General features: G+C 34.2%; 1 protein-coding gene across 4 annotated transcripts in view; it reads left to right on the plus strand.

Moving 5' to 3' along the window:
* LOC101887324 (excitatory amino acid transporter 3) overlaps positions 1-15607 on the plus strand; it is a 49239-nt gene extending 33632 nt beyond the window's left edge. For 3 of the 4 annotated variants that reach the window (XM_020040172.2, XM_059125177.1, XM_059125178.1), the window contains exons 2-11: positions 6391-6788; positions 6860-6955; positions 9507-9680; positions 9746-9788; positions 12962-13004; positions 13070-13253; positions 13324-13454; positions 13522-13951; positions 14017-14113; positions 14183-15607. In XM_020040172.2, the coding sequence (XP_019895731.1) occupies positions 6607-6788; positions 6860-6955; positions 9507-9680; positions 9746-9788; positions 12962-13004; positions 13070-13253; positions 13324-13454; positions 13522-13951; positions 14017-14113; positions 14183-14242 (1440 nt within the window). In that variant the 5' untranslated portion in view covers positions 6391-6606 and the 3' untranslated portion in view covers positions 14243-15607. Of the gene's footprint in view, positions 1-6162; positions 6308-6390; positions 6789-6859; positions 6956-9506; positions 9681-9745; positions 9789-12961; positions 13005-13069; positions 13254-13323; positions 13455-13521; positions 13952-14016; positions 14114-14182 lie in introns of those variants that run through there. The other variant, XM_005177374.4, reaches the window with a different exon arrangement.
* Positions 15608-23028: the final 7421 nt, after the last annotated feature.

Below are 23028 nucleotides of genomic sequence, written 5' to 3' on the forward strand. Positions count from 1 at the left end.
ACATCAAAAATTAATAAACAAGTAAAAAAGCAACATAAATAAATAAATGAAATCTGTTAAAAATTATGTTTAAATCTTAAAAATACCCAATATAGCCATTATATATGGGTCGTTATATTGGGATATATAGGGCATTACAATAGTTCAAATACGAAACTTGAAAAAATTTAAACAAAAAAATAACTGCTACATTATTCGTCAAAATACCTTATATAAGGAGGTATCGATATGTAGGAGCTATACGAAGAGCTGGATCTGCATAGACAATTTCTTGTCATAGGCTGTAGTAGCTATTAGGAACTTCAAATGAGAAATTTCAAAAAAATTTGGTGAATATCGTCCCTGAAGTCACCAAAATACCGAATATCGGGGGGGTACCGATACGATACCTTGGACATATATAGAGAATACTCTTCTAGGGGGTAAATTATTCAGAAGGAACCCCTTGTGTGGACTTTCAGACAATTTTATTGAAAAATTTGGCTATAATCATCAAAGTACCGAATATTGTGGTTACTGTTATATGGGGGCTATATGATATCGTTAACCGATATTGCCCATCTTCCAACTTGACCTGCCTGCAGACCCAAGACTGATCTGTGGAAAATTTTAGCTTCCTATCGTTATTCATTTTGGCCCTATCGTAATTAAAACAGACGGATGGACGGACGGGTTTAAATCGTCTTAGAATTTTACGCTGATCAAGAGTATAAATACTTTGTTGGGTCTAAATTTTTATTTCGATGAGTTACAAACGGATTGACGAACTTAATATACCCTCCATTCTATGTCTAGTGGAGGGTAAAAAGAGACATTTCAGGGTTAAAGACGTACTTTGTATGAGCTTGTGCAAAAATCTCCAATAAAGCATTATTTTAGAAGGATGACATCAAGGACAAAAATATTCCTCATCAAATTTTACTATACAGGGTAAGATAAAAAACTGTAACAAAGCCAACCGCCATAAGTTTTACATTTTTTAAATTTTATTGAATGAAAGCAAAAAATGTCGAGAATAGCATCAAATTTTTGAATAATTTTAGATTTATTGGAATTGGTCACCTTTAACACGAATCATGGCCTCCAAACGACCAATAAAACCGTCACCCGCTGCCCGAATGTTGCTCTGCGGTATTTTGGTCCATTCCCGACAAAGCGCTTGCTTGAGGAGATCGACACTTTGGTATTTTTTAGTGTCAACCTTGCTTTCCAAACTACCCCAGACACAAAAGTCCAACGGATTGGTACCCGGAGGCTTTGGTGGCCATTGTGCGCTGGAAATAAAGCGAGGAATCTAATTTTGTAACCATTCTTGGGTGGCGCTTGCTGATTGCGATGGTGGTGTTTGCCCAAGGATTAAATGCACCATCCAGAATATTTTCGCGCTATTTTTCGGCATTTATTCTGATGTCACGGTCTATTAATACGAGCGGAGAGCGACCATCGGCTGTTATGGCGGACCACACCATCAACATGGCCGGCGCTTGAGTTCTGGTGGCCAACCGAAGGTGCACATTTTCAGCTGACCTCGTTGGCAAGTAAACACGATAATTTTGTTTGTTTACAAACTGCTGGACAACGAATGTTTTCTCATCGGAGAGAGAAAACCAAATTCGGCAGTTCATCACTTTCGGCCAAGTGAAGCAACTCTTTAGCTCTTTTGAGTCTATTTTCTTTCTGTTGCGGTGTAAGTCCTTACACTTTTTGGAATTTTAATAACATTATCCCGAGCTCATTTTTCAATATTTGCCGAATCGAATATTGCGATATGTTCAGCTCGCGAGCCATTTTTCGGCCACTGTGACGCGGGTTTCGATCAAGTCGCTTCTTTACTTTTCGAACCATTTCTGCTTATGTTGCTGTTTTCTTCCGTCCACTTCCTTCACGTCGAGCTACGCTACCAGAGTATCACGGTAACGAGCGATGGTACGAGACACAAAACATTTATTCACATTTAAATGCTGGGCTGCCCTAACCATAGCCAAATCACTCTATCACGCTTAAATTCCATCACGAATAATTTTTTTCTTGAAAGTTCTCACCAAAATGCTTTTGTACGCTTGTAAACAATTTAATGAGCTGTCGCTGAAATAATTTGTTACAGCTGTCGAACGAGTGACTTAGAAATGACAGCAGTCTAAAGTTGGCTGCAGTTTTTTTTCATTTCACCCTGTATTGATGCATTAAGAGGAGATTTATAAATTCTTCAATTATTACAACCTTGCCAAATATTACTTCTTTCTATTTATTCCATTAACCACTTTGTTTAAATTAAAAAAAAACCTCCAATTATCCACAATTTAACCAGCAGACAATTAAATGTGAAAATTAATATCAAAAAATATGCAGCTAAACATTTTGTACTTTCTGTACTATTACAAAATTCAATCACCAATGACCATGTCCGTTTGTTTAGTTGGTTCAAAAATTTTCCTATCATTGGGTACTTAAACTATGTTAAGGTCAAGTTAATCATGTTAAACTATCGAATTTCTCCAAAAAATAGAAAAAAAAAAAACAAATTAATTGATAATGCCGAAAACAAACATGGACACACACACAGTCCACACTTACATTTGTGTATTATCATCCCGCCATCAGATCATCATCATTGGACACTCATCCATATCACAAGCATGGGTAAGTGTCAGATACCTACCCAGCCATGTGTTGGGTGCTCGAAGGAAACATAATCAGCGTGTTGACAACAGTGGTGATGTCTCTAACGTCTAACTTGGCGTTTAGTATCAGTGATAGTTTATACAAATAAAGGCACCAAAACAAGTGTTGCTCCTCGCTCTTCTCTCGCATTATACAATACCGCGCAATTAATTTGCAAGTGGTTGGGCCTATGTGTGTGGGTGGGTGTGTGTGTTGTATGTTACGGATATGTTCAATATTTACATGTTGCATTACAAGTTCTATGTTAATGAATTAAGTACACTATGGAATGTTGTTGCCACATAGTGGTGAGCAAATGTGTACGATGTTTACAAGACATTTGAAAAAAAATCAACAATTCTTCTATGTAAAGATTTTAATAAATTCGTGAATTTCTGGGTGGATCACACCACCCAATTGTATATATATATTGATGGCAGGTCTATGGAGAAGAACTTTTTGGTACATTGGTCCACATTTTGTAAACTAAAACTTCTCTAAATGAGTACAGATGGATTTGAGGTACTGCGAATAATAAGGTTTTGTAAAAGTCTGATCAAATGTTCCAACCGGTTTCAATATAGATTCGGATTCTATGGTCGTTGACTTAATTTTGAGTGTCAAACTGACTGCGTGCGACTGAAAATACTGATCCAGGTTTCGAAATAGCATCCATAAACTCACACGCGAAATTTTTACATTTTGAAAGTGCTACCTACGATTTCCAACCAATGTGGATATACCATGGATCTTGGTTTTCCTCAAAATCTCTAGAATTTTCTAGGTCTTAAAATGAGCTATTTTTGTGAGGAGTTTATCTACCCACAAAAAAGCAGAAATATCAAATTATAACTGATTTAGAAGAAAATTTGAGCCGAAACTTCAAAAATCAGGTAATACCAAACAATAGGACCTAGATTGAAGCAAATCTACCCATTGAAAATATTATGGGGGAACCATACCAAAAATCTGATCTATATTATTATATTTTGTCAAGAATATAGAGAACCCAAAATGTCACATTCCAACTAGATTGGTTTGGATTCAGGACAGAAACCAGCAAAATGAGGATGTTCCACTATCAGTAAATACCGATATAAAACAAAAAAGTATTTGATACAAAAGTTGTTCCTCCTATTTCATTCAAAAACCTTAAATATCAGATTTTATTGCGATCGAATAACGTTAACATATGCCTCTCTAAATAAGTAAATATTGGAGTGTTATATCGAAATCTTATCCGATCTTAACAACTTTTTTTGGGATTCCTTTTTAGCCACAACCATGAACTCACATAAAGTTTTTATATCCTCTACCATAGTATGGAGGATATATTAAGTTTGTCATTCCGCTTGTAACACCTCGAAATATACATTTTAGACCCCACAGCATAAAATTCTATGTCGATTTAGCGATGTCCGTCCGTTTGTCCTTCTATGAAAATCGATCTAGCTTCGGAACGAAATAAAGTAGGTTGATATAATTTTAGACAAATGTATATTATGTCTGCAGGACTTTTGGTATTGAAAATGGGCCATGTAAGTGTACGTTTTGGTTTAGCCCCCATATAATGTTACTTACCTATTTTCGGTATTTTTGTGATTTAAGCGACATTATTCAACGGAAATGTTTCAAATTTTGTATTTGGAGTTCGTAACGGATTCTACAGCCTATGACAGAAAATTGTCCGTGCAGGTCGAATAGCCCTCATATAACGCTACCTCCCGATATTCGATATTTTGATTAATTTTTAATTATTCACCGTAATTTCTTTAAATTTGGTGTTGGAAGTTCGTAATGGATACTAGAGCCTATGACAGAAAATTGTCTGTGCAGGCCCACGACTTCATATAGCCCTCATATAACGGTACTTCCCAATATTCGGTATTTTGATGACTACCTGCATTATTCACCTTTTTTTCGCATTTGAATATTGTAATGGCTTATGACAAAAGTTGCCTATGCAGGTCCACGTCGTCGTATAGACCCTACATTCGGCTACATGCGGTATTTTTTAAGATTTTAACAGAATTTTTAACGGATTTTATTTATTATTATTATAATTTCTTTTTTGAAAATTGCCAAATTCTTTCCATATGGTGGAGGGTATTCAAAGTTCGGCCCGGTCGAACTTACAGCTTTTTTACGTGTTTTTTTTTTGTGTTTTTTTGGCTAATAAAAGTAGCCGTTACAGAGGTTTCCATTTAAAGTTTGTGGTTAAAATGGGAAAAGCTCCCTTTTTCCCTCACAAGAAATTTGAATATAGCTTAACTACTTGATGTATTCCCAATATTCCGGACTCTCAATTTTTTTAAAGATTTTACCAAATAAATTGTCTTCAAAAAGCATACAGAATTCTCAAGAAGTACATCACTTGCTTGTAGACAATACAGTATTGCTCGGAAGTATAAAATGTTCGGTTTGAAAAAACTTAACACCGGTTGTTTTTTGAAATTTGATTTTTAAATCAATTTCGTGAGACATGAATTTCCACACTTTTGTCTCAATTTTGAGCCATACTGTAAATTGCTGTTGGGTTTTCATTCATAAATCGATTGTTTACAAAGCGACATGCTTCGAATGGCTAAGCTTCTTCTATTCTCTGCAGCATGTTTCAGTGAGCTGGGTAAACAATAAAACGACTAATTATGATGTTATTGGCGTTGTTGTTGTTGCTGATTTACACTTGTATCAAGCGACATAATGATGCTCAATGGCTTGCCGCCATAGTCAATGAATCAATTTTCTACACAATGTTTTAATGGAAACTACACACAGATACCTACTAATACATGTATATGCAACGTTATGTGTGTCTGAGTACTTTATTGATTAAATGCGTAGAATTTTGTGTGGTGCGTCCATGGGCAACACAAAATCTATTGTGCTAGTCCAATTTATCACTAATATGTTTATATATAGGGAAAACTAGAGTTAATTCTACCAAAGGTAACAAAACTACGGGCCATCCATCATTTCATCACAAATGGAGGTTTTGGAATGTATATGTATTATGTGGGAGAGAGCTTAATGGCGGGTATATTCTCCCTTTTTCAATATGCGTGTTTCTATTTACGACAATTTCCGGTTGAAGCTGTTTGTTGTTGTTATTGTTGTTTTACAACAGTGTACGCATTCTGTTCGCATAGTTAAACTTGAACGTGATCTCAACCATTTGTTCGGTATCTTCCACATATTACAGCGATCATGAACATCATAATGAAGTTGCAAATGTCTGAATGAACTAAAAACAGAAACAACAGCAAATACGAAATTCAGCAAACCCAAAAAGCTTTTGCTTTTCGATTTTTTTTTAAATTTGAGAGAGTAAAATACAATAGAGATTATAACAAAAAAAAAACTAAATTTTATAGGGGTTGCTATTATCAAAAGCTACGGAAAAATTGCAAATGATCTGTGTTACAAATAGAGAGAGCGAGCGAGAGAGGGCAGTATACAAAGAGCTTGCTTTAGAATTGGCGAGCGCCAAAACTAATGGATTTTGTCAAGCAGTTTAGTGAATTTTGTGTGCGCCAAGCATTTATCCGAATTAGTTGATTTTGAAACGTTCGCGTATCTAGAACTTTTTTCGCCAACCCCAGAACGCAATCTGCCGCATATGAAAACCACGCGTTGAATTTTTTCGGTGTGTTAAAAAATAAATATTATTTAAAGGATATTAAATTGGAAAAAGAATAACAATTAATAATATTTTTAATTTAATTTTAGATCCTGTTTTTAATTTTTCAAGTGGAAAGTGTCTAACATCAACAACTCGCCGAACCTGGTTAAACCACGAAATTTAATAATTTTAATACAAAGTGTTTATAATTGTTTTTAAATTTGTATTATTTTTAAACTCTGCTAGACTTTGAAAGTCTAGTCGTTTTGGAAATTGTTGGTTCTTCGCTTGCTGCCGCCAATTGCTCACACAAAGGTATTGAAATGACGCGACCAAAACTTCAATCGAAATGTCGCGGTTTTGTGGGCGAAAATCTCTTAACCATCCTTACACTGATCGGTGTCTTTGCTGGCGGTCTGGTGGGTTTTATTATCAAAAACTCGACAGGCGAATGGTCGAAAAGAGAGATTATGTACATATCGTTTCCTGGTGAAATATTTTTAAGGTGAGTCTTTGAGCGGCAAGTGTCCTGGAAAATAGTTGGAAAATAATTGTATTTTTTTCAATTTCTAACAGAATGTTAAAATGTTTAATTGTGCCATTGTTGGTGTCCTCAATTACCAGTGCCATTGGCGGTCTGGACTTAAGCATGTCCAGCAAAATTGCCACCAGGTAAGTCATTATTTTTTTAATTAGTTAAAAGTGCGTGATTGTTTACAGATTTAATGCTAAACCTAGAATTAAAGAAATTTAAAAAATTAGCATTTTTGAAGTGAAAAATTGTGGAAAAAGTATTTATCTTAATACTGGGGCTTTGGTTCTGTGAATATTCAAAATGAAAAAGGTTCATTGTATATTAAAAAAAATTAGACCCTGGTGAAAATGTGATTAATTACTCAACTATCATGTATATTCTGGTTGCCCAGTTTCCAATGTGAAAATATTATTTTGATACGGTTTTGAGATAATTTTTCACAATATTAACGAGTTTATCGTGCTTAAAATGTAACAAGAAAATTTGTAAATATGTCTTTTTTTATAGTCCAGGTGCTCCGGCAGAATATCTAACCATTTACAAAGCATGTCCTATTGATTTCTATAGTCGGAAATAACATTAACATGCGCTTAACCAACATGATCTGTTTAGGATTTTGTATGAAATCGACATAAATATTAAATAAGAAGACAAGACAGTTAAAAATCTTAGAAATATTTGTAGTTGCTTCGGGGGCTTCTCCTAGGCTGATTTGGTCGTATTTGCAAGTTCAACATCATTTGGCCTGATTTTAACCATTTGGTATACACTACACGTAAAATCGATAGTTAATCTGAACCGACTGTTGTGAAATTTGGCAAAGCTATTTCTGGACTGTATCTAATATCTGATACTACATATCATTGTTATGGAGTGCATATTAAGAATGTGGGGAACCTAAACACAAAATCGTAAAGATGAATGGTAGAGATGAAAATATGAGAGCTATATCCAAATCGGAACCGACTTTTGTGAAATTTGACAAAGCTATTTCTGGACTGTATCTAATATCTGATACCAAATATCATTGTTATGAAGTGCATATTACGAATGTAAGCAACTTAAACACCAATTCGGATGATACATGTATAGGAGAGCTATGGCTATATCTAAACCAATTTGCACCAAATTTGAAGTACAGGCTTCTAGGCTGAATTCGGTCGGATATGCCGAAATCCATTCTATTTGGATGAATGTTACACATTTGACGCTCAACAAAATTGGGGATATATCTAAATTTGGATGGATTATTGCCAATTTCAATATGGTTCATCCTTGGGGCAAACAATTGTTTTCTGGAAAATCTCAACCAGACATTAAATTCGACCTGTACAAACGGACATGCACAAATCGACTCAGAATGCGTTTCAATGGAGAAAAGGAACTATGGGTCTATTTCGTTTCAAATGCCCAAAAGCATAATAATCTATACCACAGTGTGGCGAAGGTTCGGCCGGCCGGAATATTTAAAACCCTCCACCATTTGAAAAATAACACTTAATAAATATGTCAATAGGATCATTATATAAAATGTAATACCTATTTCGAACTCCAAAAAAAAATTATGTGATTCCGTTAAAAAGTGTAGGTAAAACCATTATCCAGAACTGTGTAGAAAATCCGTCTTAGAAGATGGTAGCCATTGTCAAAACCAAGTACCAAATTTGAAGCAATTTCGAAGATATATACCCAACATCGGGAGATACCAACATCGGGAGATACAGTTATATGAAGGCTATACGAAGACGTGGCCTTGTATAGGAAATTTTCTGTCATAGGTGGTGGTATTTATTACGAACCTCAAAAACCAAAAGAAAAAAATCAGGTTAAATAATTGACACAAATATCGGGACCTTGCTTTCCAAAATACTTCAGACACAATAGTCCAACGGATTGGTATCCAGAGATTTTGGTGGCCATTGTGCGCTGGAAATGAAGCAAGGAACCTCATTTTGTAACCATTCTTGGGTGGCTCGTTCCAGAATATTTTCGCGATAATATTCGTCATTAATTCTGTTGCCACGGTCGATTAATACGAGCGGAGAGCGACCATCGGCTGGTCGGCGCTTGAGTTCTGGTGGCCAACCGGAGGTGCACATTTTCAGCTGACCTTTTTGGCAAGTAAACACGATCATTTTGGTTGTTTACAAACTGCTGGACAACGAATGTTTTTTCATCGGAGAAAGCTAAATTTGGCAGTTTGAGTCTATTTTCCTTCTGTTGCGGTGTAAGTTCTTGCACATTTTGAAAATTTAATGGCTCTACCCCAAGCTCATTTTTCAATATTTGCCAAATGGAATATTGCGATATGTTAAGCTCACGATCCATTTTTCGGCCATTGCGACGCCAAAATGCTTTTGTACGCTTGTACATAGTATAAAAAGGTGTCACTGGAATAATTTTAATTTTTAAAATTTTAATGGCTTAGAAATGGCAGCAGTCTAAAGTTGGTTGCAGTTTTTTCATCTCACCCTACATTAGGAATTTTCGAATTTTAGTTGCAGCCCATTTTCAATATCATGCAAATAAGGACGTTTTCAAAATGTTTCTATTAAAAATTACTGATTTTTTGAATAAGGCAGTAAATTTTCGACATAACATCGCCTAAACTCTTCTATCAATTAATATTTTCTAATATTAATATTAAATGATGATCGTATGAAAACTTATGTCCTTTCCTTATTTCAGAGCTATTTGCTATTACTTCATAACAACCATATCTGCTGTGATATTGGGTATTTGTTTGGTGACCACCATTCGGCCCGGTGATGGTGCTCAAATTGTCACAAGCGAAAGGTCAGAGAAGACAGGAGAAGAAGCCTCCAAGGTGATGACACCCGATACCCTTATGGATTTAGTAAGGTAAGGTTGTAAAATAATTTTAAAATCCTTTGATTTTATTAAATTTTCCATTATCCTTTTTACAGAAACATGTTCACCGATAACATTGTGGGAGCCACCCTACAGCAGGTATGTTGAAATCATATTTTTGTGTTGAAAAAAAATCGGAAACACCTACTTTAAAAATTCTTTGTTTGTTTGCGAACGGACCATCAACATTTCTCGGTTCGAAAACAATTGTGACAAGGGTCCAAATGTGTTGGATATGTGAAATGCTAGGCGCAAGCTACTGCTGTTGATGTTGGTGATGATGATGATGATGGTGTCACTAGCAATCATTCAATTTAAGGTCTCCAAAGTCCACACACATTTGTTTTATGCTGTTTGACACGATTATTACGTACATTCAGTTAAGGTTTTTTTTTGCAAACAAATGGATCTGAAACATCACCACCAACACCACCCATCCCCCGTATAACCTCCTAACACTTGTCACTTGTTATTATCTGATTAAATTTAAGCGGAGGAGATCATGACCACGATACACTTTTTTTGTTGTAGCTGGGTGATGACTCTGAGACCCAACCGGCCATCAATCAATTAAAGGCTGTGATTTAGTTCTCGTTTCCATTGCAATTTTTTCGCTACTAGATTTGAAGTTTAGTGCGTATTAATGACAATTTTAGGGTCTCACAATGAGATGAGCGAGATGCTCCCATCACATCACACATTATTTCTTAGATTTAATTGAGTAAACAACGGAGGATTTTTATCTATCTTCTCTGCTTTTAAATTAAGTAAAGCAGATTACATAAATTTTCGTTACTTTTCTGGCAAAATTGAATTATTAACGGAGAACGTGGCCCTCACCGGTCAAGAGAAACTTTAAATTGTGTCGTTGACATTTACATCACTCTTTGGTGATTTAATTAAAGACCGACAGACAGACGGACAGCCGCTTTTGTCATACAATAGAACATAATGGCCAAAAAACGTAGCATAATTTACATATGTTTTGTACGTAAATTTTTCGAAACTAGAAAAAGACTAGATTTAATGTGACATTTTCTTTGAAATTTACGACTGACAGAAATAAATGGGTCTTTACAAAAAATTGAGGATTTAGAGCTTTAAAAAATTACGTTTTATGCTAAATAAATCATAAACGTCTACCATGTCAAATTCTCAAAGACAGGGTTTGATACAACAGCTTAGTGGGACTTAAAGTACGTTTATATATATGAGGGTTAACCCACTGGATTTTGATTTAAAAAAAGTTCTAACGTAAACATGGCATTACAAAATAAATAACCGTAATAGATTCATATGGGGTTTTGAAACCGCCCAAATAACAAATACTAAGAATCCTGTGTTGTGGCTCAAATTTACCTACATTTGTTAGGAATTGTTTTCGCATAAGCCCCTTGAGTATTATTTTCTTCTAGCCAACCAACTACAATTTTATTTAATACAAATTGTTTTAGGTTGACATTCTTAATCCTACATATCTGAAAGAGCTAAATTTCTCCGGGTGGAACTTGTTTTTCCTTCACCATTGAAAATATGACTTCAGAGAAAAACGGATTTCATCAAAATGCCTTGAAAGTGTTAATCTACCCACTAAGAAAATTAAAAATGTACATTAAACTTCCTTTACAAGGAGTATAATCACCAACTGAGAACTCAAAATTTCAAATTATAATGTATTGGTTGAAAGTTGGGGCTAAAAACACTAACCTTCAAAATACCGAAAATCTGACAACACCGTTGTATGGGAGACTATACCAAAATGTGGCCCTAACGTAGAATATACTTTGCGAGGAGAATCTAAATATTTCAAAATACCGAAATGTAGGAGGTACCATTATATGGAAGCTATACGAAAACGTGGACCTGCACAGACAATTTTCTGCAATAGTACCAATTACGAACTTTATATACAAAATTTGTTACAATAATGGTGAATAATGTCGCACAAAAACATGAAAATACCGAGTATCGGGAGGTACCGTTATATGGGCCCATTAGAAGACGTTGACCTGCGCAGACAATTTTCTGCAACAGGTTGTAGTATCCATTACGAACTTCAAATACCAAATTTGAAACAATTCTGGTAAATAATGTCGCTAAGATCAACCAAATATCCGAATATCGGAAGGTACAGGGATATGGGGTCTATACGAAGACGTGGACCTGCACAGACAATTTTCTTTCTTAGACTGTAGTACCCATTACGAACTTCAAATACCAAATTTGAAACATTTCTGGTGAATAATGTCGCTTAAATCGCCAAAATAACGAAATTAGGGAGGTATAACTATATATATGGGAGCTAGATCCAAATCTGGACCGATCTCGATAACATTTGGGAAAGGTATTTCTGTGTTGTATTTGATGTATTTCCCCAAATATCGTTTTTGTAGATTGTATATTACGCCTGCGTAGAACAAAAATATAAAATCGGATGGACAATATATATATATGGAAGCTATAGCTATATCTGAACCGATTTCAAATTTGGCATACTTAATTCCAGACTTAATTCGGTCGTATGCGCAAAATTCCATACTATTTGGACTGATATTACACGCTTGGAGGACAATAAAAGGCAAATCGGACGGAGATATATATGGGAGCTATATCTAAGTTTTGACCTCCAGTTTCGAAATATACCATCAGACCTCTCATGAGAACTGTACCAAATACAGGACTAATTTTTATGTTTTTTTTTTCTGGAAAATATTTTTTACACAGAGTCTAATGGCAGCTAAATCGTTTGGAACTTGTGGACCTATGTTAAACATTCTCGGAATGGAGATTTTATATCTTCTAAAAACCTGTCACAATACTATTTCAACTAATAAGGGTTTTAAAATACATCTGGAACCTTCAAAACAGGTTCCTTACTCAAAATACCAAATTACAGTTCTTTCGGTTGGTAATTGTGGCTGGGAAATTAAATATAATATAGGAAATCAGAAATTATCGTCATATGAGGGCTATATCAATTTTTTTTATAACAATCACCCTCTTAAATCCCAAATATTGAATATCTGAAATGAAATCTCTAAATATTTGGACACCATTTTTTCATTTTATTATTCAAACAGTCTCTTGGGAATGTGTAAATGCCTTTCAAAACCACAAGGAATAACTTGAGAAAACTAAAGAGTATAGTTACTAAATTTTCGAGATATTGTTCTCCCTTTTTGTTTTTGTGAACCAGATAAAAATCCCAGTATTTTCCTATGTTATTTTTCCATGGATAATTTTGTACTAATTTTCATCTTTATCTATTTCAGTATCAAACCAAGCTAGAAGAAAACAAAACGGCAACCGAACCCTGTAAGTATAATTACACTTTCATTTAGCATTTCTTTACTAACCTTAACCTCCTTTTTTATTTCCAGTACCCCTCAATATGTGGCCTTTCAAGGAGAGCAAACGTGATGGTTCCAATGTCTTGGGTTTGGTGATGTTCAGTATTATTTTGGGTACAACCATTGGTCGTATGCGTGAGAAGGGTCAATTGTTGCAGGATTTCTTCTCCACCTTGAGTGAGGCTATGATGATCATTACATCCTGGGTTATTTGGTAAGCAAACCCCCCTCTTTCAATGATATTTCAAATGTAATTAGATGTACAATTTCTAAATTAATTCCAGGATTTCTCCCTTGGGTGTGGCTTTCTTGATTGCTGCCAAAATTATTGAGATGGAATCGATTGCCTCAACCATTCAATCTCTGGGTTGGTATTTCTTGACGGTAATGTTGGGTCTTATATTGCATGGATTTGGTAAGTTTGTATAAATTAATTTTTGGATTTCAAATGAGAAGCATTAATAAAAAAATTCAAATTTTAGGTACCATTGCTGTCATCTTCTTCTTGGGTACCCGTACACTGCCCTTCCGTTATGTGGCCAAACTCAGTCAGGTGCTGGCCACTGCTTTTGGTACCGGTTCCAGTTCGGCCACCATGCCTTTGACCATCAAGTGTCTGGACGGCATGGGTATTGATCCTCGTGTAACACGTTTTGTAATTCCCGTGGGTGCCACCATCAACATGGACGGTACTGCTTTATATGAGGCAGTGGCGGCTCTCTTCATTGCCCAATTCCGAAAGGTGGACTATACATTCGGCAATATTGTGGCTGTGAGTATTACGGCCACAGCAGCCTCCATTGGTGCTGCTGGTATACCACAAGCTGGTCTTGTTACAATGGTCATGGTATTGGATACTGTGGGCCTGCCAGCCAAGGATGTTTCACTGATCATTGCCGTTGATTGGTTGCTGTAAGTATCATAAATTCTTTAACCCATTCAAATTGGTGAAAATATTAAATTTTCCCTTTTTCCAGTGATCGTTTCCGTACCACCATTAATGTCATGTGCGATGCCTTGGGCACCATTTTAGTTAATCATTTGTCTAAAAAGGATCTACAAAGTGTGGATAGGGTGAGTATAATTTAAAACGATCCTTACAAATTGTATTTTAAAACAATTTTGTTTCTATCTCTTCTCCAGCTAAATGCCGAACCCCATGAACTGTTAGAATTGGGCGCCAATGGCCATGAAAAGGAGTAGATTATGATTCGTAACAAGTAGCCAAGTTTAGTAAGGACATCATAGCCCCATCTAATTGTAATCTAAACTTAAGAGCGACGTGCTAGCATTAATTTTTTTGTACAGACAGATGATGTGTTCGCTCCATTCCAAAAAAAAAAACCAAAGCACGTCTACATTGTCTTCTAAATGTGTTTGAAACAAGAACAACAAAAAGAAAACCACAACACAACAAGTAATTCTAATTTAGCTTTTATGCGAATGTGTGTTTGCCCCAGTGCTGCCATTGGATGAAACAAACATCATTGTTAAACGAATTTCCTTAAAAAACAACAAACAAAACAAAACAGATTAGAAACAAATTCAAAGCAATAAGATCCCAATTCTACCAAATTACAACAACAACATGTGCTTTAGTCTTTAATACGGATGCGATGTTGCAGCAAAAAGATCTGAAGTTGTACTCCCGATGGGTGTATTTTTTCGAATACAAATCCTGCAAAAATGGGTTTATCTCACAAAACCCAATTTTCTCGGCAGCTATAACACCGCATCCTTGCCGTTGTTGTTCAAAAATTTAAAGCATGACCAAATATTTACAATGTAAATATTTTCATACAATTGATTATGATTGGTTGAGAAGAAACAGAATTAAATGCAATAGATGTAACCCAAATGAATGATTAAAACTAATTTAATCAAATCTAGAGAAAATGCAAACAAATTAGAATTTAAGATAGATCCACAAGAAGAAGAAGAACAATTTCAAACCACCTTAGCAAGTATTGGAAATCACATTTCGAAAAGTAAACATCCCTTGCTTTATAACATTTTTTTTAATATTAACTCAAATTATTTTAAGTTTATACAAAAATAATGGAAAAAAAAACAACTCATGATTGGTCTACACTCTCATTGTATTTTTTATATATATTTATAATATATTTGTATACTTTTCGGCCAAAATTAAGTTCAATTTAATAAAAAAAAAAAATAAAAAATCGAAAAAAAAAAACTCCAAACTAAATTTCCAACGTCTTCACATTTATCATTCATCTATATGCATCATCCAGCAGATACTATCAACCTATAGCCAAATATAAACTCTATTATAACCATGTTTTCCCTTTCTATTGTGTAAATACTTAATAGTATAAGTATTCGATATATACATACAAATAAAATGACAATAAATATAAAAATCAGTCTATTGAGAATCCACCATTCAAACCAATGATATAATCCACCGCACAAAACAACAACATAGCAATTGTCATCCTGGAGCCAACCAGGAAGATGGGAATCCACTTGCCCAATTTTATATTAGAATTGTTACTAAAAACGATTGGTGATATTATCTGATAGTAAGTTACAACAACAACAAAACATTTTCATTTGTTATCCACTTTATTGTGGTCATTCATACAAAATTGTTATAAACACAAAAAAAAAAACAACAACAACAATATAATAAACATATATATTTTTTGCTAGTTGTGTAGTTTAAAATAATCTATGTTCACTGAGAAAAAAAAACACAATTAATAAATAAAATGGTAACAAATTTAATTCACAGAACTGTAGTTTTATTTCCCTCTTGGTCATATCATTCTTACTCCCAACCTACGAACGACTTCGTTGTTCTCACTCGACTTTTCTTACCACTTTAAACTATGCAACTCGAATCCTCAGTACGTGTTTACTCTTCATTCTGGGCACCTGGTACTTTTGTAAGTTCAGCCACCGAAAATAACAGATTTCCCTTATTTTTTAAATAACGGATCATATAACAGATTTCCGTTAATTTTAAAAATTTCTCTTATAATTGAAATAACGAATTTCTGTTGATTTTTGAACCAGATAGTTACCTACTACTTTATTCTGGGCGCCTGGTACTTTTGTGAGTTCGGCAACTTACATCCAAGCCATCAAAAATAACAGGTTTCCGTTATTTTTTGAAATTTCTGTTACTTTTGAAATAACTGATTTCTGTTGATTTTTGAACCAGATAGTTACCTACTACTTTATTCTGGGCCCCTGGTACTTTTGTGAGTTCAGCAACTCACATCCAAGCCATCAAAAATAACAGATTTCCGTTATTTTTTTAAATTTCTCTTATTTTTGAAAAAACTTATTTCTGTTAATTTTTGAACCAGATAGTTACCTACTACTTCATTCTGGGCGCCTGGTACTTTCGTGAGTTCAGCAACTCACATCCAAGGCATCAAAAATAACAGATTTCCGTTATTTTTTGAAATTTCTGTTATTTTTGAAATAACGGATTTCTGTTGAATTTTGCACCAGATAGTTACCTACTACTTCATTCTGGGCGCCTGGTATTTTTGTGAGTTCAGCAATTCACATCCAAGCCAAATAACAACAGATCGGATTTCTGTTAATTTTTGAACCAGATAGTTACGTACTACTTCATTCTGGGCGCCTGGTACTTTTGTGAGTTCGGCAACTCACATCCAAGCCATCAAAAATAACAGATTTCCGTTATATTTTTAAATATCTCATATTTTTGAAATAACGGATTTCTGTTAATTTTTGAACCAGATAGTTACGTACTACTTTATTCTGGGCGCCTGGTACTTTTGTGAGTTCGGCAACTCACATCCAAGCCATCAAAAATAACAGATTTCCGTTATATTTTTAAATATCTCATATTTTTGAAATAACGGATTTCTGTTAATTTTGGAATCAGATAGTTACCTACTACTTTATTCTGGGCGCCTGGTACTTTTGTGATTTCTGTTAATTTTTGAACCAGATAGTTACCTACTACTTTATTCTGGGCGCCTGGTACTTTTGTGAGTTCAGCAACTCACATCCAAGCCAACAAAAATAACAGCAAGCCATCAAAAATAACAGATTTCCGTTATTTTTTGAAATTTCACTTATTTTTGAAATAAAACGGAAACAGATTTCCGTTATTTTTTGAAATTTCACTTATTTTTGAAGTAAAACGGATTTCTGTTAATTTATGAACCAGATAGTTACCTACTACTTTATTCTGGGCGCCTAGTACTTTTGTGAGTTCGGCAACTCACACCCAAGAAGCCAATCAAAAAACAGATTCCGTTATTTTTTGAAATTCCACTTATTTTTGAAATAAAACGGATTTCTGTTAATTTTTGAACCAGATAGTTACCTACTACTTTTTTCTGGGCGCCTAGTACTTTTGTGAGTTCAGCAACTCACATCCAAGCCATCAAAAATAACAGATTTCCGTTATTTTTTGAAATTTCACTTATTTTTGAAGTAAAACGGATTTCTGTTAATTTTTGAACCAGATAGTTACCTACTACTTTATTCTGGGCGCCTAGTACTTTTGTGAGTTCGGCAATTCACACCCAAGCCAATCAAAAAACAGATTTCCGTTATTTTTTGAAATTTCACTTATTTTTGAAATAAAACGGATTTCTGTTAATTTTTGAACCAGATAGTTACCTACTACTTTATTCTGGGCGCCTAGTACTTTTGTGAGTTCGGCAACTCACACCCAAGCCATCAAAAATAACAGATTCCGTTATTTTTTGAAATTTCACTTATTTTTGAAATAAAACGGATTTCTGTTAATTTTTGAACCAGATAGTTACCTACTACTTTATTCTGGGCGCCTAGTACTTTTGTGAGTTCGGCAATTCACACCCAAGCCAATCAAAAAACAGATTTCCGTTATTTTTTGAAATTTCACTTATTTTTGAAATAAAACGGATTTCTGTTAATTTTTGAACCAGATAGTTACCTACTACTTTATTCTGGGCGCCTAGTACTTTTGTGAGTTCGGCAACTCACACCCAAGCCATCAAAAATAACAGATTCCGTTATTTTTTGAAATTTCACTTATTTTTGAAATAAAACGGATTTCTGTTAATTTTTGAACCAGATAGTTACCTACTACTTTATTCTGGGCGTCTAGTACTTTTGTGAGTTCGGCAACTCACACCCAAGCCAATCAAAAAACAGATTTCCGTTATTTTTTGAAATTTCACTTATTTTTGAAATAAAACGGATTTCTGTTAATTTTTGAACCAGATAGTTACCTACTACTTTCTTCTGGGCGCCTGGTACTTTTGTGAGTTCAGCAACTCACATCCAAGCCATCAAAAATAACAGATTTCCGTTATTTTTTGAAATTTCACTTATTTTTGAAATAAAACGGATTTCTGTTAATTTTTGAACCAGATAGTTACCTACTACTTTATTCTGGGCGCCTGGTACTTTTGTGAGTTCAGCAACTCACATCCAAGCCATCAAAAATAACAGATTTCCGTTATTTTTTGAAATTTCACTTATTTTTGAAATAAAACGGATTTCTGTTAATTTTTGAACCAGATAGTTACCTACTACTTTATTCTGGGCGCCTGGTACTTTTGTGAGTTCAGCAACTCACATCCAAGCCATCAAAAATAACAGATTTCCGTTATTTTTTGAAATTTCACTTATTTTTGAAATAAAACGGATTTCTGTTAATTTTTGAACCAGATAGTTACCTACTACTTTATTCTGGGCGCCTGGTACTTTTGTGAGTTCAGCAACTCACATCCAAGCCATCAAAAATAACAGATTTCCGTTATTTTTTGAAATTTCACTTATTTTTGAAATAAAACGGATTTCTGTTAATTTTTGAACCAGATAGTTACCTACTACTTTATTCTGGGCGCCTGGTACTTTTGTGAGTTCAGCAACTCACATCCAAGCCATCAAAAATAACAGATTTCCGTTATTTTTTGAAATTTCTGTTATTTTTGAAATAAAACGGATTTCTGTTAATTTTTGAACCAGATAGTTACCTACTACTTTATTCTGGGCGCCTGGTACTTTTGTGAGTTCAGTAACTCACATCCAAGCCATCAAAAATAACAGATTTACGTTATGTTTTGAAATTTCACTTATTTTTGAAATAAAACGGATTTCTGTTAATTTTTGAACCAGATAGTTACCTACTTTATTCTGGGCGCCTGGTACTTTTGTGAGTTCAGCAACACACATCCAAGCCATCAAAAATAACAGATTTCCGTTATTTTTTGAAATTTCACTTATTTTTGAAATAAAACAGATTTCTGTTAATTTTTGAACCAGATAGTTACCTACTACTTTATTCTGGGCGCCTGGTACTTTTGTGAGTTCAGCAACAAAAATAACAGATTTCCGTTATTTTTTGAAATTTCACTTATATTTGAAATAAAACGGATTTCTGTTAATTTTTGAACCAGATAGTTACCTACTACTTTATTCTGGGCGCCTGGTACTTTTGTGAGTTCGGCAACTCACACCCAAGCCGTCAAAAATTTCCGTTATTTTTAAAAATTTCTCTTATTTTTGAAATAACGGATTTCTGTTGAATTTTGCACCAGATAGTTACCTACTACTTCATTCTGGGCGCCTGGTATTTTTATGAGTTCAGCAATTCACATCCAAAGCATCAAAAATAACAGATTTCCGTTATTGGGCGCCTAGTACTTTTGTGAGTTCAGCAACTCGCATCCAAGCCATCAAAAATAACAGATTTCCGTTATTTTTTGAAATTTCACTTATTTTTGAAGTAAAACGGATTTCTGTTAATTTTTGAACCAGATAGTTACCTACTACTTTATTCTGGGCGCCTAGTACTTTTGTGAGTTCGGCAATTCACACCCAAGCCAATCAAAAAACAGATTTCCGTTATTTTTTGAAATTTCACTTATTTTTGAAATAAAACGGATTTCTGTTAATTTTTGAACCAGATAGTTACCTACTACTTTATTCTGGGCGCCTAGTACTTTTGTGAGTTCGGCAACTCACACCCAAGCCATCAAAAATAACAGATTCCGTTATTTTTTGAAATTTCACTTATTTTTGAAATAAAACGGATTTCTGTTAATTTTTGAACCAGATAGTTACCTACTACTTTATTCTGGGCGCCTAGTACTTTTGTGAGTTCGGCAACTCACACCCAAGCCAATCAAAAAACAGATTTCCGTTATTTTTTGAAATTTCACTTATTTTTGAAATAAAACGGATTTCTGTTAATTTTTGAACCAGATAGTTACCTACTACTTTATTCTGGGCGCCTGGTACTTTTGTGAGTTCAGCAACTCACATCCAAGCCATCAAAAATAACAGATTTCCGTTATTTTTTGAAATTTCACTTATTTTTGAAATAAAACGGATTTCTGTTAATTTTTGAACCAGATAGTTACCTACTACTTTATTCTGGGCGCCTAGTACTTTTGTGAGTTCGGCAACTCACACCCAAGCCATCAAAAATAACAGATTCCGTTATTTTTTGAAATTTCACTTATTTTTGAAATAAAACGGATTTCTGTTAATTTTTGAACCAGATAGTTACCTACTACTTTATTCTGGGCGCCTAGTACTTTTGTGAGTTCGGCAACTCACACCCAAGCCAATCAAAAAACAGATTTCCGTTATTTTTGAAATTTCACTTATTTTTGAAATAAAACGGATTTCTGTTAATTTTTGAACCAGATAGTTACCTACTACTTTATTCTGGGCGCCTGGTACTTTTGTGAGTTCAGCAACTCACATCCAAGCCATCAAAAATAACAGATTTCCGTTATTTTTTGAAATTTCACTTATTTTTGAAATAAAACGGATTTCTGTTAATTTTTGAACCAGATAGTTACCTACTACTTCATTCTGGGTGCCTGGTACTTTTTGTGAGTTCAGCAACTCATCAAAAATAACAGATTTCCTTTTGAAATTTCTCTTATTATTGAAATAAAACTGATTTCTGTTAATTTTTGAACCAGATAGTTACCTACTACTTAATTCTGGGCGCCTGGTACTTTTGTGAGTTCAGCAACTCATATCCAAGCCGTCAAAAGTAACAGATTTCCGTTATTTTTAAAAATTTCTCTTATTTTTGAAATAAAACGGATTTCTGTTAATTTTTGAACCAGATAGTTACCTACTACTTCATTCTGGGCGCCTAGTACTTTTGTGAGTTCAGCACCTCACATCCAAGCCATCAAAAATAACAGATTTCCGTTATTTTTTGAATTTTCTGTTATTTTTGAAATAAAACGGATTTCTGTTAATTTTTGAACCAGATAGTTACCTACTACTTCATTCTGGGCGCCTGGTACTTTTGTGAGTTCGGCAACTCACACCCAAGCCATCAAAAAACAGATTTCCGTTATTTTTTGAAATTTCTCTTATTTTTGAAATAAAACGGATTTCTGTTAATTTTTGAACCAGATAGTTACCTACTACTTTATTCTGGGCGCCTGGTACTTTTGTGAGTTCAGCAATTCACGTCCAAGCCATCAAAAATAACAACAGATTTCCGTTATTTTTTTTTTTAAATTTCCCTTATTTTTGAAATAACGGATTTCTGTTAATTTTTGAACCAGATAGTTACCTACTACTTCATTCTGGGCGCCTGGTACTTTTGTGAGTGACTTCCGTTATTTTTTGAAATTTCTCTTATTTTTGAAATAAAACGGAATTCTGTTAATTTTTGAACCAGATAGTTACCTACTACTTTATTCTGGGCGCCTGGTAAAAAATAACAGATTTCTCTTATTTTTGAAATAACGAATTTCTGTTAATTTTGGAACCAGATAGTTACCTACTACTTCATTCTGGGCGCCTGGTACTTTCGTGAGTTCAGCAACTCACATCCAAGCCATCAAAAATAACAGATTTCCGATATTTTTTGAAATTTCTGTTATTTTTGAAATAACTGAGTTCTGTTAATTTTTGAACCAGATAGTTACCTACTACTTTATTCTGGGCGCCTGGTACTTTTGTGAGTTCGGCAACTCTCATCCAAGCCATCAAAAATAACAGATTTCCGTTATTTTTTGAATTTTCTGTTATATTAGGAATAAGGGATTTCTATTGATTTTTGAACCAGATAAGTTACTTTTTACTTAATTCTGGGCGCCTGGTACGTATGTGAGTTCGGCAACTCCATATAATTATAAGGCGATTTAAGTCCGTATCTGTCTGTGGAAATTACGATATCTTTTGAACGAATTGAGATGGAAGGCTAAAAGGCATCCGTATGTATTTTGCCATTTAAGTTCGTGAATTGGCTATTTAGGTCTTTGTATATAACGATACCTTCCGATGTTCTGTATTTTGACGATTTTAGCTACATTATTAACCTGAATAGTTTAAAATTTCTCATTTGAAGTTCATAATGAGCACTACAGCATACGATAACAATTTTTCGTATGCAGTTCCACATCTTCGTAAAGCCCCTCTGTAACGATACCTTCCAATATTCGGTATTTTGATGATTTAGCGACATTATTTACCGGAATAGTGTCAAATTTCTTACTTGAAGTTCGGAATTAGATTTTCCTGTGAATTTAGAAATTTCTTTTAATTTTTTAAGTTTTTAAATGATTTTTCTTTTAGCCGCATAGCCTCTTTGTATAACAGTTTAGAAAAAAATGTCTCTATTATTAGTTAGTTTAGGCAATAACCACACATTTTATATAAATATCAGTTGATCGTAACTGTTATAAAATAAATGTCTACTAAAAACGAATATTGAAATGTGTTCGAATACGTGACATTTCTAAACTGTTATATTAGGGTATGTTTTGTCATACTGGTATCGTAATAATTAGTAATGGTTTGTGTCAATGCTTAAGGTTTCTCTGTTTTTTGGCTCTGGTGTTGTACACCAGATGGCATTATTAATTTTGAGTGAGTATATTGTGATCAATTTCCTTAAATATTCTTCTTAATTCATTTCAAATATTTACAAACAAAACTTTTACAAATTGCATACAAACCCAGGTTCTTTCACATCAAAGCAATTATTATACATTTCATTGTTG

The sequence above is a fragment of the Musca domestica genome, unplaced genomic scaffold (genome assembly GCF_030504385.1).
Source record: "Musca domestica strain aabys unplaced genomic scaffold, Musca_domestica.polishedcontigs.V.1.1 32, whole genome shotgun sequence".
NCBI lineage: Eukaryota > Metazoa > Arthropoda > Insecta > Diptera > Muscidae > Musca > Musca domestica.